At 51.0% G+C, this 14,255-nt stretch overlaps 2 protein-coding genes across 6 annotated transcripts in view; one reads left to right on the top strand and one right to left on the bottom strand.

The window, feature by feature from the left end:
* The first annotated feature begins 94 nt into the window (after nt 1–94).
* On the top strand, nt 95–10,021 carry MEST (mesoderm specific transcript). Of its 4 annotated transcripts, XM_074903565.1 has the most exons (12): nt 95–180; nt 1,196–1,350; nt 1,975–2,054; nt 2,501–2,578; nt 2,997–3,133; nt 3,483–3,541; nt 3,800–3,840; nt 4,219–4,289; nt 4,840–4,941; nt 7,197–7,273; nt 7,818–7,881; nt 8,433–10,021. In XM_074903565.1, exons 2-12 carry the CDS (start codon nt 1,197–1,199, stop codon nt 8,548–8,550), a joined length of 981 nt encoding a protein of 326 aa, XP_074759666.1. In that variant the 5' UTR covers nt 95–180; nt 1,196; the 3' UTR covers nt 8,551–10,021. The 4 variants fall into 4 exon arrangements, with proteins under 4 accessions (XP_074759666.1, XP_074759667.1, XP_074759669.1 ...); XM_074903568.1 differs by lacking the exon at nt 95–180 and having other exon boundaries at nt 1,173–1,300; nt 1,967–2,054; XM_074903567.1 differs by lacking the exon at nt 95–180 and having other exon boundaries at nt 1,173–1,350.
* The window catches only part of COPG2 (COPI coat complex subunit gamma 2), a 21,879-nt gene continuing 17,544 nt past the window's right edge, over nt 9,921–14,255 (bottom strand). For both annotated transcript variants that reach the window (XM_074903563.1, XM_074903564.1), the window contains 5 exons: nt 13,899–14,070; nt 12,812–12,909; nt 11,927–12,065; nt 11,431–11,529; nt 9,921–10,443 (listed from right to left, as the gene is read on the bottom strand). In XM_074903563.1, coding sequence (XP_074759664.1) covers nt 10,313–10,443; nt 11,431–11,529; nt 11,927–12,065; nt 12,812–12,909; nt 13,899–14,070 — 639 coding nt within the window. In that variant the 3' untranslated portion in view covers nt 9,921–10,312. The remainder of the gene's footprint in view (nt 10,444–11,430; nt 11,530–11,926; nt 12,066–12,811; nt 12,910–13,898; nt 14,071–14,255) is intronic.

Below are 14,255 nucleotides of genomic sequence, written 5' to 3'. Positions count from 1 at the left end.
AGGGGGCGCGTGCGGCTGACAGCGCTCGGTCGTCGCGCGGCAACCGGGGACGCCGCGGCTGCACGCGCCGTGACGCGCGGGAAGTGGGGCGGGGCGGCCGCGCGGCGCATGCGCGGGGCGGGGCGCCGGCCCCGCCCCCCAAAGCGCCGTGCCGGCGCGCGGCCGAGGTACCTGAGGCAGGTGAGGCGCGCGCGGACCCGCCGCCCGCCCCGCGGCCCCGCCGGGCGCCGAGGCTCCGCCCACCGCCGCTGAGGGGCGGGGCCTGACCCCCTCAGGGGAGGGGGCGCGCGGCAGGGAGGGGGGCGTGGCCGGCTAAGGGCGAGGCTTGGCCCGTGGGGAGGCGGGACTGGGCGTGAGGGAGGCGGGGCTTGTTTGTATGGGCGGGGCTTATCGAGGGGTGCGGCCTGTGGGCGGGGCTTTGGGGCCCCCCATTTCTGTTTCCCTTTGACCACCAGCCCCAGGCTGGGGCCCACGTTCCCCCTCACACCCCCTATGGGCTCATGTGCCTCCCCAGACCCCCAGCGGGGTCACACACCCCCTCAGAACCCTTATGGGGCCCGTGTCCCCCCCCAGACCCCACATGGGACCATGTCCCCTGTCAGACCCCCGGGGGGCCCACGTCCCCCCGAGACCTCTTATGGCTCCCACCTTCCCCCTTAGACCCCCAGCGGGGTCACACACCCCCTTAAAACCCCTATGGGCCCACATCTTACCCCCCCAGACCCCCAGTGGCACCCTTGTCCCCCCCTCAGACACCCTACGGGCCCACAGCCCCCCCCGACCCCCAGTGGAGCCCATGTTCCCTCTCAAACCCCATATGGGACCATGACCCCTGTCAGACCCCCAGGGGGGCCCATGTTTCCCCTGAGACCTCTTATGGAGCCCCCCATGTTCCCCCTCAGACCCCCAGTGGGGCCACACACCCCCTTAAAACCCCTATGGAGCCCATGTACCCCCTCAGACCCCCCAACCTTTACTGCAGAGACCACTTTCATGGACCTGCCAGCCTGGGGACGTGCAGTTTATGGGGATGTGTGGGTTATGGGGACATGGCGGGGCGTTAGGGGGACAGGGGGGGTTATGGGGACATGGAGGGGGGTTAGGGGGACATGGGGGTTATGGGGATATGGCGGGATGGGGACATGAGGGTTACAGGACAAATCCTGGTAGGCAGGCGCCTCGCTCTCTCCCGCAGGATGAAGGAGCTGTGGGTGCAGGTGGGGCTGCTGAGCGTGCCCCTCCTCGCCGTCTACCTGCACATCCCACCCCCCAAGCTCTCCCCCGCTCTCCTCTCCTGGAGATCCTCCGGAGGCTACTTCACCTACAAGGACCAGAACATCTTCTACAGAGGTGACGGGGCAGCACCGAGCCCTGGGGACACCTCGTCCCTCTCGGTGGGGAGCGGGGCTGGGGGCTCTGCTCCCCTCGGTGGCCCCAGGGATGTCCCCAAGGCCAGGCAGGGAGATGGCAAATCCCTCCCAAAACATAATGGCTTTAAGGGGAGCCGCTGCACGGATCCAGGTGCAGTGTGGCTGTTTGTTATCAAAACGTTTTAATTGAGTGAAGTCATGAAGGCTGGTCCTTATGAACCAGTGTCAATGCCTTGGTATTCATGGGGAAGGATCCTCTGATGGGTCACAGCAAGGGAAAGATATCAAAAAACCTATTTGCTGGAGTGGTTGTCACCCATCGTAGCAACTTAAGTGTAGCTGCAATTAATTTGTGCCAAGTAAAACCTTAGTTTGCATTAAATAGCTGGTGCCAGAAGCTGCAGTGGCTCATCCGGCCGGGTTTCCGAAGCCACGCTGGCACTGGGAAAGCTTCTGTGCAAGTCAAACCCACGCCTGGTTTTGGGGGAGCAAAGGGAGAGGTAACCCCGTGCTGCTGGTTGAGCTCGAACGGCAACACCTATCTTACAAGGGAGGATATTGGGGGGGAAAAAGCTGACCCTGAGGCACATCATTACCTCCTCAGATTCAACCGGTGCTGTTGGCAGCTCCGACGTCGTCGTCCTCCTACACGGCTTCCCAACCTCCAGCTACGACTGGTGCAAGGTGAGAGGAGTGAGTGCACGGGGGGTTGGATGCCAACGGGAAACCCCGCGGTTTCTCGTGTCGAGGACGAGCAGATGGACTCAGGGCTCAGCCTGGGGAGGGAAATGCTCCAGAGGAGTTTCTGCTGGGGGTACCACTGCGCTCTGGGACGGCAGCCCTGCTCCTCTCGCCATGCCTTGCACAGGAGCTGAGCTTTTTTCACATTGCCCTTTCCCACACTCCAGCTCAAAGCAGGAGAAAAAGACCCACAAGTATTTCTTGGCTTTTTTGGGGGGATGGTCTTGCTGTTTATTGGGAAATTTCAACCTCCTGTTGTTTTCTTGGAGCTGGAAGGTGCTGTCTGGGGGAGTGGCAGGGAGCATGGCCATCCGTGGCTGTGCATTGCCACAGACTTTTCCTCTCTCTGCTCCCATTAGCTATTTTTTTTTAATGCATTTCTCTTCCAGATCTGGGAAGGGCTGACCCAGCGGTTTCACCGGGTGGTTGCTCTGGATTTTGTAGGATTCGGTTTCAGTGACAAGCCTGTAAGTAGCCTGGGAAGAGGATTTTTGCAGTTGCTTTTGGCCCAGAGGTTGTTCTGCCGTGCCATCAACTCCAGAAAATTGGCGTTTGCAGTCCAGTTTCTTCTCCCGTTTACATCTGGAAAAGGAATAAGACATTATAGTAGCAGAGGGGATGGGGAAGGTGCGTGGTGGGGATTGGCTCTGTCACCATCTCACCTTGACTTGGTTTAATGTGACTCCCAAGCACACCCTGGCCCCTCTGGGGCATGGACAGTGCTCCCACAGGCTTGTGGTCACTACTGCTGGCCCAGGACATCCCAACTGCTCTGTCTGGGATTGCAAACTACTGCTCTCCACCCCATATTTCTCCATTTGGGGGTTTATTCTGGAGTTTGTGGGCTCAGGCTTTCACTGCGGCTCCTCTCCCTTTGCTTCACAGAGGCCTCACCGCTACTCCATCTTTGAGCAAGCCAGCATTGTTGAGGGGCTGGTGCGTCACCTCGGCCTCCACCACCAGAGGATTAATCTCCTGTCCCACGATTACGGGGATACAGTCGCACAGGAGCTGCTGCACAGGTCACTGCAACCACTGATGCTCTGGCTGCTCTTTGTTGTGTCCCCATCAAGGCAATTTCCAGCAGATAAGTGAAAGGATGTAGCGCAGATCCCCCTTTTCCCTGTACTTACAGCTGTAAGGAAGGCTCAGAGGTCTCAGGACACATCCACGGTGGGCAGATCTGAGGCTCCCATCCATCAGATTCCAGCTGCTAGGATGTTTAACTTCCCTCCCGAGCTCCTTTTTATCAAGCGAGGGACAGCAGGGGAGCAGAGATGATCTGATACTATTAATTTGACCTGCTGGTCGGTCACTTCTTGGAGCCTGTAGGTCTAATTGTGTTTCACCTTCTTCTCTTCTGTCGCCCAGGTATGAGCACAATAAAACTGGAAGCATCTTGATCAACAGCCTGTGTTTATCCAACGGAGGTGAGGTTTGTCCGGTGTCGTGGGGTGGGTGGGCTGGGAGGGATGGGGATCCACAGGACAGGGTGGCCTTCCCATCTGAGGGAAAGCACCGCCCAAACCCCAAGCGAATTGCAATTAAAGTGCTGTAATTAACCAGCAGCATCAGTCCTGGGACTGCCTGTGCCATATTTCATGGCACCACAAAGACGGGGAAGAGACTGGGAGATGCAGAGCAAAACACCTGTAGCGCTACAACTCTGTTTTTTGACGTCCTTCCAGGGATTTTCCCCGAAACGCACTACCCCCGGTTCATCCAGAAGGTGAGCTGCTACCCCCTCTAGTCGTACTGAATCGCCCCTCGAGCACAAGGCTGACTCTGTGAGTTTGGGGTTTTACCCGCCTCAGATACCTGCTGCTTTCCCCGCTTCCACCCGAGTTGCTCACAGGCATCGTTAGAGGCGGTGGGGAGAAGCAGGGGCTGTCAGGATGCAGCTTATCGCATCCAAATTTCCCAATAATCACCCCTTGAAGCACTGATGTCTCACCGCTGAGAGCTCCTGTACACCTCGAGGGTCAGAGCTGAGCTGGGAAACTGCCAGAATACAGGGAGCCAGGGGAAGAGCCCTCTGAGGAGGCAGGATTTACCCGTCTGTATGATACCGAGTAGTGCCGTTTCCTTTTTTTCCCTTCTGCCTAAGATCCTCAAGGATGGGGGTTTGCTGTCCCCCGTCATCACGCGGCTGATGAACTTCTTTTTCTTCTCCAGAGGGTGAGTCTCCGTGGTGCTGGGCACAGTCCGTACGGGGGACGTGAGCCAAGCGGGGAGGGGCCCAACGTAGGAATTAGGGTATTTGGCAGGTAGAGCAGTTTCCCTGGCACTGTCCCAGGAGAGATTTGCCCCTGGATTTGAACGACCTTGATCTTCTGGGCCATTCCCTCTCCAGGTTGGCAAAGCACTTCAGCCTAATAATAAACCACAGGCTGAAATCCTTCTCGCCCACGAGTGTTGGACTCACGCCGGTTACAGAGGCAATGAAATCCCTACTCACACTCTACATACACCACGCAATCAGATACGTATTTTTATCAAATGGTGCAACCTCTTTCGTTTTCCAAAAAGCCCTTTAAACTGGCCAAGTCCAACACCGGGTGCCTTCGGGGGATGATTTGCAGTGCTGCGATTGCACTCACATGTTTTACCGGGGAAGTTGGGGGCACTCAATCGGGTTTTTTTTTTTTGCCTTTGGCTAGTTTTTGAGTCATCCACTAACACGGTTGCTGCCGTGCCACTCTGAACTTTTTTTTTTTTTTCCCCCCAGGCTTGGGGCTGTCTTTGGGCCCTACACGCAGCCTTCACAGGCAGAGTACTGGGACATGTGGACGGTGGTGAGGACCAACGATGGCAATCTCGTTGTTGACAGGTACGTCGCTGTTAATTGCTGCCTGAGTTTAGTTTTACACCCGTGGCGTCCCTCTGTTTGCAGGCAGAGCCATGCAGCAGCTCAGAGGTTATCAAGAGCTCAGCCAAGTCCCTGGACACTGGCACCCCAGAGGCTCCAGCTGCTCCTGCTGGGGTCTGGAATCATCATCACACCCCAAAAAAAGAGCTGGGGGGTGATGCAGGAGCAGGGATTCTTGCTGGGATGGTGCAAGGCAGGTAAAAGAAGTTGAATCAGCATGATCTGAGCCTGCACAAGGTGGGAGGATGACGTTGGAGATGGACAATGTGGGGGAAGTTTTCTCCTTTAGAAGTTAGGGGCTTGAATCTGTCATTTTTATAAACAACTGGAGCTAAATCTGGTTTTCTCCAGTTTGGGGTTTTTGGCAGGACCTCAGGCTGGTGGTTGTGATTTCAGTATCCCCATTCAGTGAGACCTCTGTGTCCCCTTCCCCCCCGAGCATACAAACTCCTCTCTCCTCCCACCATCTCCAGACAAATCCCAGAAAGGACCCGACAGCTCAGCCTCACCCAAGGGCACTTACTAATTGCCTTTTGTAACGAGGGATACACACCCAAGCCCAGCAATAGCTATACTGGCTGACAAACTGCCCCTTTGGCAAGTTGCATCATGGCAAATTTTTGCCATGTCACCTTTGTTGGCAGCACAGTCCTGATGGGAAGCTCAGTGCCAAAATACCTCCAGCTCTTTAAATGCCATGTGTCAAGAGTATCAGTATATTTAGCGTAGCTTCCCATCCTTGGAAGGCTTTTTATAACCCAACTGACTCGAATCTGAGGTTTAAATTGTGAGCCTCACCCTGCTGAGAGCTGTGCTGAAGCGAGGAGTCACCGCGTTGCTGGCTGGGGCGAGGAGACAGGCTGAGGAGCTGTTAGCGGTTCAGATTTTCACTGCAAGACCTGACCTGTGCAATTTATCTTCCTCTGCATTACTCGACGCTCAGTGGTTCAGCACTGGTTCGTATTCTGCGGGGCACTGAAACGGTGTCAGAGCCGCCGCGATGCCTGTGAGTGTGGGAGCGCTCAGACGACACTGCCTCTGCGGTGGCTGATTTCTGCCCTGACATTTTGTAGGATCTGATTGCAACCTTCCTTTTTTGCCCTGCTGCCCAAGCAAAGCAGCATGAAATTTGTTAAGGAGTAAATCAGTCTTTTGGTCCTTGTTTGTCAGCTGCCTGCAGCTCACTGTGGCTCACTCACCAGGCTGGAGCCATGGGCTGAGCCCAACTGGGGGAGTTTCACTGAAGGCAAATGCCGGGGGCTGCCCTTGGGCCACAACAACCCCCAGCAGGGCTACAGGCCTGGGGAGGAGTGGCTGGAGAGCTGCCGGTCAGAGAGGGACTGGGGGGGCTGCGAATGAGCCAGAGTGTGCCCAGGGGGCCAAGGAGGGCAATGGCATCCTGGCTTGTGTCAGCACTGGCGTGGCCAGCAGGGCCAGGGAAGGGATCTGAGCCCTGGGCTGGGCACTGGGGAGGCCGCCCCTCGCTGAGGGGGTTCAGTTTTGGGCCCCTCACCCCAAAAAGGCCATTGAATGACTCGAACGTGGCCAGAGAAGGGCAACGGAGCTGGGGCAGGGTCTGGAGCACAGGTCTGCTGGGGAGCGGCTGGGGGAACTGGGGGGGTTCAGTCTGGAGCAGAGGAGGCTGAGGGGAGACCTCCTGGCCCTCTGCAACTCCCTGCCAGGAGGGGGCAGAGAGGGGGGATGAGTCTCTGGAGCCAAGGCCCCAGCGCCAGGCCCCAAGGGAATGGCCTCAAGCTGCCCAGGGCAGGGTCAGGCTGGCTCTGAGGAAGGATTTCTGTGCAGAAGGGGCTGTTGGGCGTTGGAATGGGCTGCCCAGGGCAGGGGGGAGTCCCCGGGATCCCTGGAGGGGTTGAAGAGTCGGGCTGAGCCAGCGCTGAGGGATCTGGGGGAGTTGGGAACGGTCAGGGGGAGGGTCGTGCTTGGACTGGAGGAGCTTCAGGGGCTTTTCCAACCCAGAAGATTCTGGGATTCACTACATTGCCCAGCACAGAGGTTACAACAGTTCACCCCCTTTTTTACAACCCCGTGGCATTTGACTGGGAGCAGAGGACCCAAATTTGCTTCCATCTCAGCTGGAAAAGGATTCAAGCCTTATCCTCCCATCTCCCCAACCTGCAGGTTGTTTCTCCCTTCCTAATTAAAAGCCATTTCCAAGCTGGGCACCATCTGCTGCGTAACAACAGGTTTCTCTTCAGTATTTTGCAGTACATAAACCAGAGAAAGAAGCACAGAGACCGCTGGGTTGGGGCTTTGATGTCCACCTCTGTCCCATGTGAGTAGGAATCAGTTTTCTTTGATTTACTGGTTGGGATGTTGGGAATCACCCCCCTCGTTTGCAGGCACTGAAGGGTGGTGTTGGCTTCTTCCACTCATGATGAAGATGACATGGCTCAAATCCAGTTCATGCAGGGGGTAACAAAATTCCCTGCTCCCGTTTAAGGTTCGGTTACAGCGGAGAGCTGTGAAATTATTAAAAAGAGGGAAGTTTGTTCCACTGAGCAAAGGTAACTTTCCTTTAGAAGCTGGTTCACAGCTTCCAGTTTCTCCAGCCCAGGCAAGCTGAGGTGCTTTTCAAGCTCAGGAGAAGTTGCAACAACTCAAGGCAAGGTTTGGTGTTTGCAGGAGGAGGGTTGGAGGCTGAACTTGACCCCCAGGGCAGACAAGCAAGAGCTCTTTCAGCAGCTGGTTTGCTCAGTGCTCAGCTGAAAGCTTCCCGAGCTCCGTGCGAGGGGGGAACACATCTGCAACAGGTCTCCTTGGCTCGGTTTAGGGATGTCCTTGGGTATAAAAGCTCTGTCTGTGTTTCTTTCTTGCAGTGCATCTGATCTACGGGCCCCTGGACCCTGTGAATCCACACCCAGAGTTTCTTCAGCTTTACAAGTAAGACAATACCCACCACAAAGTGGGAGTATGCAACGGGGGGTTCATTGCGAGGGAGATTTTGTCTTGGATTTTTCCTTCAATTCCCTTTTCACCGAGGTTGTTTTTAATTCCCACCTGTAACCTGCGCAGCCACGTGATTCAGCCAGAGAAGCAGTTTGGAAATGGCTTCCCTATTTTAGGCACCAAAAGTGACAATTCTCCAATCAAATCAATCATGCATGTTAAAACCTCTGCAGTTTGGAAACGGCTTCCCCATTTTAGGCACCAAAAGTCACAATTCTCAGTCAAATCAATTATGCATTTTGAAACCACATCAGACTGAAGTAAGATTTATCAATTGAGGGAGTCTTCTGTTCCCAACTAACCTGAAGTAAATCCACCAACTGGAAGAGTGATCAGCTGTAACAGCTACAAGCTTTTTTGTCCCCAAACCATGTTATGAGCAGAATCCCAGCTGTGTGAGAGGGTTCTGTCCTCACGGGTAGCACCTGGGTGGCTGCGGGCTGAGCAGCAGTTCCTGTGCTTAAGTTGCTGCGTTCTTCCGACAGGAAGGTGCTTCCCACGTCCACGGTGTCTGTGCTGGATGACCACATTAGCCACTATCCGCAGCTGGAGGATCCAACAGGCTTCCTGAATGCGTATCTGAACTTCATCAACTCCTTCTGAGCTGCTGCAGCTTGGTTCTTGCTCTCTGTTGACAAGTCAGGCTTTGGGGGCAGGAAGAAACCTTCATTTTATCTCCAGATTCAACACTCTGCACTAACACCCTAATCTCTGGCTGCCAAACTGGTGCGTTTTTGCAGCTGAATGCTTTGAGCACCATAAAACAGCCTGCACGGAGGCACAGACAAAACTGTTGGCCTAAACAGAGTTACAGGATGCTGACAGCTCTTCCAGCCCTGTGCTCTTGCTTCTTGAGCAGCCTGTCTCTGTGTTTAAAGCCAGGAGGGCTCAAGGGAAAACAAGAGCACCTGAGGGGAGGCACAGCACATGTATCAGCCCCAGAATTCTTTCTTGCCTTCATGGCCAGCCTACACTGTGCACCACAGGTAAAACAGGACCACTAGCAGCCACGGGTTGATGCACATACTCCCAAGATGGATGCTGGTCTGGTTTTTGAGTTGCTGTGCAGGCAGTTAAAATGATATCCCTCAGCTTGGCAGGACTGAAGAATTTAAAACTGAGTTTGCCTACACTAAACACAGCAGGAGAGCTGGATCTGTAATCCCTCAAAATCCAGGCAATGATGCTCTGCACACCTAAAGGGGCATTTAAGCAGTCATCATGTCTTCAGTAATCTCTTTTTAATGGCCAGTTACCCAAAGGCAAGCTCTAAACCTCAAGTTTTTACCACTTCCTGTGTTTCTCTAATTTTCAGCAAGCAGAGCTGCTCACCAACAGTCCCAGGGGTGTAATTACCTCAGGAGCTTGGCTGAAGCAAGTTCTACCAGGGCAGGCTGGTCCCTGTTTCACTAGAGCAAGCTGAATATATAACACTGGCACTAGCAAAAGCCAAGCTCTTCTTCTAAGCAATAGCTACTCCAGCCACAGGGATCTGGGATGGGTGTGTAAATTATTATGAAAATAGTATTCCTGCCTTTCTTCCTCACCCTGACTTGATATTTAAGGAACACCCAGTTCATCAGAGCAGAGAGATGCAGAACTTCCCTCACAAGAAGTCACCGCAAGGTCCCTCCTTCCCCTTCTCTTCCCAACTTTTGAAACAGGGTGTTTCACATCTTTGAGCCCAGGAGGAGGCTGCCCTGTTGTTTGGGATTATCTGACATAAGGCTCAGAGAATTGAAAATGACTTGATAGGGGAAATTTAATCTCTCTCTGTACACTGGTTTTTCTGTGCAGAAGAGGGGAGACAATCATGAAGCTATTGTAAATTTGCAGGTTGGCAGACTCTGCAGGTTTTGTGTGTTTTTTAACTGCTTATATTTGAAATTTTATAGCATCCCTTTAGGAATAAGGGGCTTCTGCTGAGTAAACAGCCATTATGGGCTATTTTTTCTGTACTGAAGCAGACAGAATTAGAACAAAAAAAATTCTATTTTATTAACAGTAATTCATATGAATTCCACCACTTGGACCAGTGTTTATTTTCTGTTAATAAAAATCAGTTTTGACAAAAGTCTGATTCCATTTTCTTACCACCTGCATCTTTTATCTTCCCTGCTCTACTGCAAGTGGCCAGAGATGCAATAAGTTAGACGGGAATGTGTAAGTGACAACGAGGGAAGGGACACGGGAAAGGCTCAGCACCAGCCAGTCACTATTGCCACTACTGTAACATCATACAAAATATTTACCAAATCGAGGAATAAAAACTACATGCAGAAGGACAGACAGGCTGCTTGATATCCAGTGAAATACCCAACCAGTGCTTGCAGAGGTTTCCATCACAGTAGACGTGCTGTAAGACTCAGCCTACGGAAGCCAGGATGACATCTACGGGTGTTTCTTCCTTGCTCCTAACTGTCACCTGCATGGTGACACCATCTCCTAGAGCAAGCCTGGACCTCACCAGCACGTCACAGCTGCCTCTGTATACACCTGGGGACAAAGCAACAGTTCAGAGATTAGTTTAAGAGCAGCTCAGTGATCCAGGCCTAACCCAGAAGCCAACAACTTGGTGAGTGCAAGACAGATTCACTCTATGGCCAGTTGCAGAGAAGGGGGAAAATGACAAAAAAAGCCCCAGAACCCCAAAATCCCCTAAATTCTTGAAGTCAAGACTGATGATAACATATACTGTCCTAATTAAACAGACCTGCTGGAGGGCTAGGCTGATTTAAATAGGTAGAAATCAGCAAGTGGCTAGCTGAAGCTTGCTTCTGGTTTGAGAAGGCAACACATACTGTAATTCTGCTGTGCCCTCGCTGTTAAGGGAGGAATAATCCTCCTTCACTTCTACTAGCAGGCCTGGAAGTGGCGCTCCTGGAGGTAATTCAGAGCCCAGGACAAGCCACCTCCAGTCCCACTTCAACACCACTACGCAGACAGACCTGGGGTTACCAATTCTACCTCTGAAATAAATGAAGATCTGACTCTTCTGTCACGCTCACAGCAGGTTTGTTTTAATAACTGCAGCGAAGTTTTGTAGAGCACTTCACTGCCAGGGATTGAACAAAACCGTAAGCTTGGACCACAGGCACCAAACGAGAAGCTGTGGGTACTGTGGACTAATTCAGGAGGTGTCTCTAGTGATAGGAACTTGAAAACAAGATGGTCCTAGGAACCCCCTTCTGAGATAACCTCAGGTAAGGAGTTTAGTTACGTGTCTGCTCCGCAAGTTCTTCACTCAGAGGATTCACTACTATTCCCTTAAATAAAATAGCTCAATTCCAAGAGACACAGCCTAGTCCGAGTACACCCGTGACAGAGGGTTCCAAGTTAGCACCAGCTGCTGGTTCACCTCAGCTTTCTACAGAGAAAAAAAAACCTCTGAAATAAGAGTAGAAGCTCCTAACCCATTTCCTTTCATTTAGTAAAAATCTGTGGGGACATGGAAACATCGAGTTCAGTAGTGTGAATACTTACCAGCTAAGTAGAGCGTGTGAGAATTTTTGTTCTCTGGCACTTTATCTGATCTCTCACAAGGCTGCATGCCCAAGAACTTGATGATGTTATTGACAGCTTCTGCATTAGAGATTGAAAAAGAAAATGACCTCCAGGTTGGTGCCAGGCTTTCTGTCAGAGCTAGTTAGCAATTAAAGACATTCTCTAAGCACCTATTAACCATTTTCATTCATTATCTTAATTGCAGCCCCACCAACACACCTACTTTCCCACGTCCTTCCTGCTGTTTTAACAGCCCAGGAACACAGCCCTCCCTTCAACCAGCCTCAAGCAAGAGCGCTGCCAACCTTCCGCTCACCGTAATCCCAACATTGCAACACAAAAACTTACTGCTGGGACAATGCCACGACAGGAAGGCACCAAATTCTCCTCCTACCACACTAAAAATATCCCCAGCATGGCAGATTTACGAGGATTACTATGTGGGTCACCAATAAATGAGGAGAGATCATCTCACCGTCAAGGGTTTTAATCGAACTAAGCGCAAAGGTTTCTTCTTTCTCAAAGTCATCTCCCACTTCTTCCCACGCAGCTGCGAAGTTAGGCTTTAAAACCTTCTGAATATGATCAGACACGGTCACCTCCAAATCTTCCAACTGACAGAAAAGCAAGGGAGATTTTTCAGCTGCCAGTTACAGAAATGATCCTCATCTTAGAAAGAAAAAGACAGACAAAGAGAGACAGCAGCGTTTTGCCAAAATGACTCTGGCATGCCTGGCTTTAATTTCAGAAGCACACAATAGCATCTAAAAAGCAGAGAGGAAAAACAGTATTTATGGTGGTCATCTGTAAAACTTAAAAACATTTACACGAAAACATCTGTGAGACCAAAGAAGCGCAGAAAATGGGGCAGTCACCTTGTGAGTTAAAGCCATTCTAAGCTCATACTGGGCATCTGAGGAGAGATTTATTTTTTTTTAGAATCCAGAAGGACCCTTTACTTCCTCCAAACCCAAAAAGTCAGGCACTTTCCTGAGATCTGACTTGTATTTCAGTAATTGAGAACACAAACACAATAAACAGAAGTGCAAATGCTTGGAATGGAAAGACTGGGCTACAGTGCTGAAAACAGACTGGAAGTTCTTCCTTCCTTCTTGTCTGTCCCCACAAATCTTAATCTCCATAGAGCACTACAGCTAAACTAACTTTTGGCAGAGGCAAGGTTTTGGGGAAGGATCTAAAGGTACAACTACAGTATTTTGGAAATGGTGTTTCAGGCAGGCCTGTCGTTCTCTCCTACTGCCTTCAGATCTGGAAGGAGACTGTCAGCCCAATGGCCATGTGTATTCAGAATCAGTGACAAGAAACAAAAAAAAAAAAAAAACCAAAGTCCTGAACTTACCACATATTCATCATCATAGCCATCTTCTTCTGGCACGCCTGTGTTTGGGTCACAGTCTCGAACAGTGAACTTCATTGTGCAACTGAAAGTACAAGCAACTGAGGGAGGAAAGAAAAAGCCTGGATAGGTTAGTGCTGCAATTTCTTCTGCTTGAGCCCTCGCTTCCCAAAGAGAGACTGCAAAGAACATACATTGGATTTGCCCCAGAAGATACAGACGTGGCCGTGGTCAGAGCACTTTGCAACGTCTTACAAAATCTCCCTCCAGACTTTAAGACAGAGGCCAAAGGAGGATCTCAGGAGTATGCCATAGTGTAAGAAGCACAGGCTCACTGACTCACCGAGTGCCCCAGAGAGATCCACTCAGCATTAGCTACCGGGAGAAACTCTGCATGGTTTTTCTGAGAAGTGAATTATGACTCAAAACCACAGTTCAGGGAATCTGGACTAGTTCTAATCTTTCCTGGTATTAAAGCAATAACGAAGAAATCCACCCTGCTGACAACTTGAGTCATCTTAAACCAACTGCAAATCCAATGGAGTTTCTTTTTAAGCGTGAATAATAAAAGCAAGAAAGGGAAGTTTTACGCCCAAGAATATCCCTTATTCCTACCTTTCATAGTTGTTTCTAAATCTCTAAAGAGAGAAAAAATTGCACTCATCAAATATGTAGAGGCCCAAACTACTAATTTCTTTTCCATTTGCATTTTCCTTTTACTGATGTTGTTCTTGAATACTACCACCAAACATCAGTGTTTTCAAATGTGCTCCTGTCACTGATTCAAGGTAGTAAACTGTTTCCTCTCTTACCTGCATGCTCTCCAATCTTCTTTAACATCCCATTTTTAATCATCCAATACCACTCATTATTTAAAAAGCACATATATTATTTTGTAAAAAGCATGTATACTATTTTGCACAAAAACAGGTTCTATAGAAAAAACAGCACGTCACACATGAGGAAAAAACAGCATTAGAATCCCGGTACGTCCTCGCCAAATCCCACACCCTGAACATTTTATTATGTGTCCTCCAAAAACTTCATCTGAAGGATTTGTCATGCAGAACTACTCCCTCGCAGCAGGTACCTGCAGTGGGGTCATCCTGGGGAATCTGGACAAGGGTGTAACACATGCCTGGCTGGTTGTAAGCCAGGCTGGGCGCTGGGATGCAACAGATCACGTCGTAAGCGTCCGATGGCTCCATCTGCACAGTGACTCTCTCCAACAGCTGATCATTTAACGTGTTTGTGCAATCAAACTGCAAAAAGAAGAAATTGAGAAGGACTTGAACATAGAAGAAACGATTCTAATCAAGAATTTTCCCCCAAGTCAGCTACAACAGTGCACAGCATACATCCTGCATTTTGATCAAGCCTGCTGTTCTCACAGAACAGCTTTTTCCTCCAATTTCACTGGAATTCTTTAACAGATGGGATCATAACC

Source organism: Athene noctua, chromosome 3 (genome assembly GCF_965140245.1).
Source record: "Athene noctua chromosome 3, bAthNoc1.hap1.1, whole genome shotgun sequence".
NCBI lineage: Eukaryota > Metazoa > Chordata > Aves > Strigiformes > Strigidae > Athene > Athene noctua.
The sequence above is the reverse complement of the archived record's forward strand: the minus strand, read 5'-3'. Positions and strand labels throughout refer to the sequence as shown.

What these genes read in the sequence shown, in the direction of transcription:
- MEST (XM_074903565.1), top strand. Translation starts at nt 1,197, where the DNA reads ATGAAGGAGCTGTGGGTGCAGGTGGGGCTGCTGAGCGTGCCCCTCCTC. An exon ending in GCACAGGAGCTGCTGCACAG is followed by an intron (nt 3,134 to 3,482) that starts GTCACTGCAACC and finishes TCTGTCGCCCAG; the next exon opens with GTATGAGCACAATAAAACTG. An exon ending in GATGTCCACCTCTGTCCCAT is followed by an intron (nt 7,274 to 7,817) that starts GTGAGTAGGAAT and finishes TCTTTCTTGCAG; the next exon opens with TGCATCTGATCTACGGGCCC.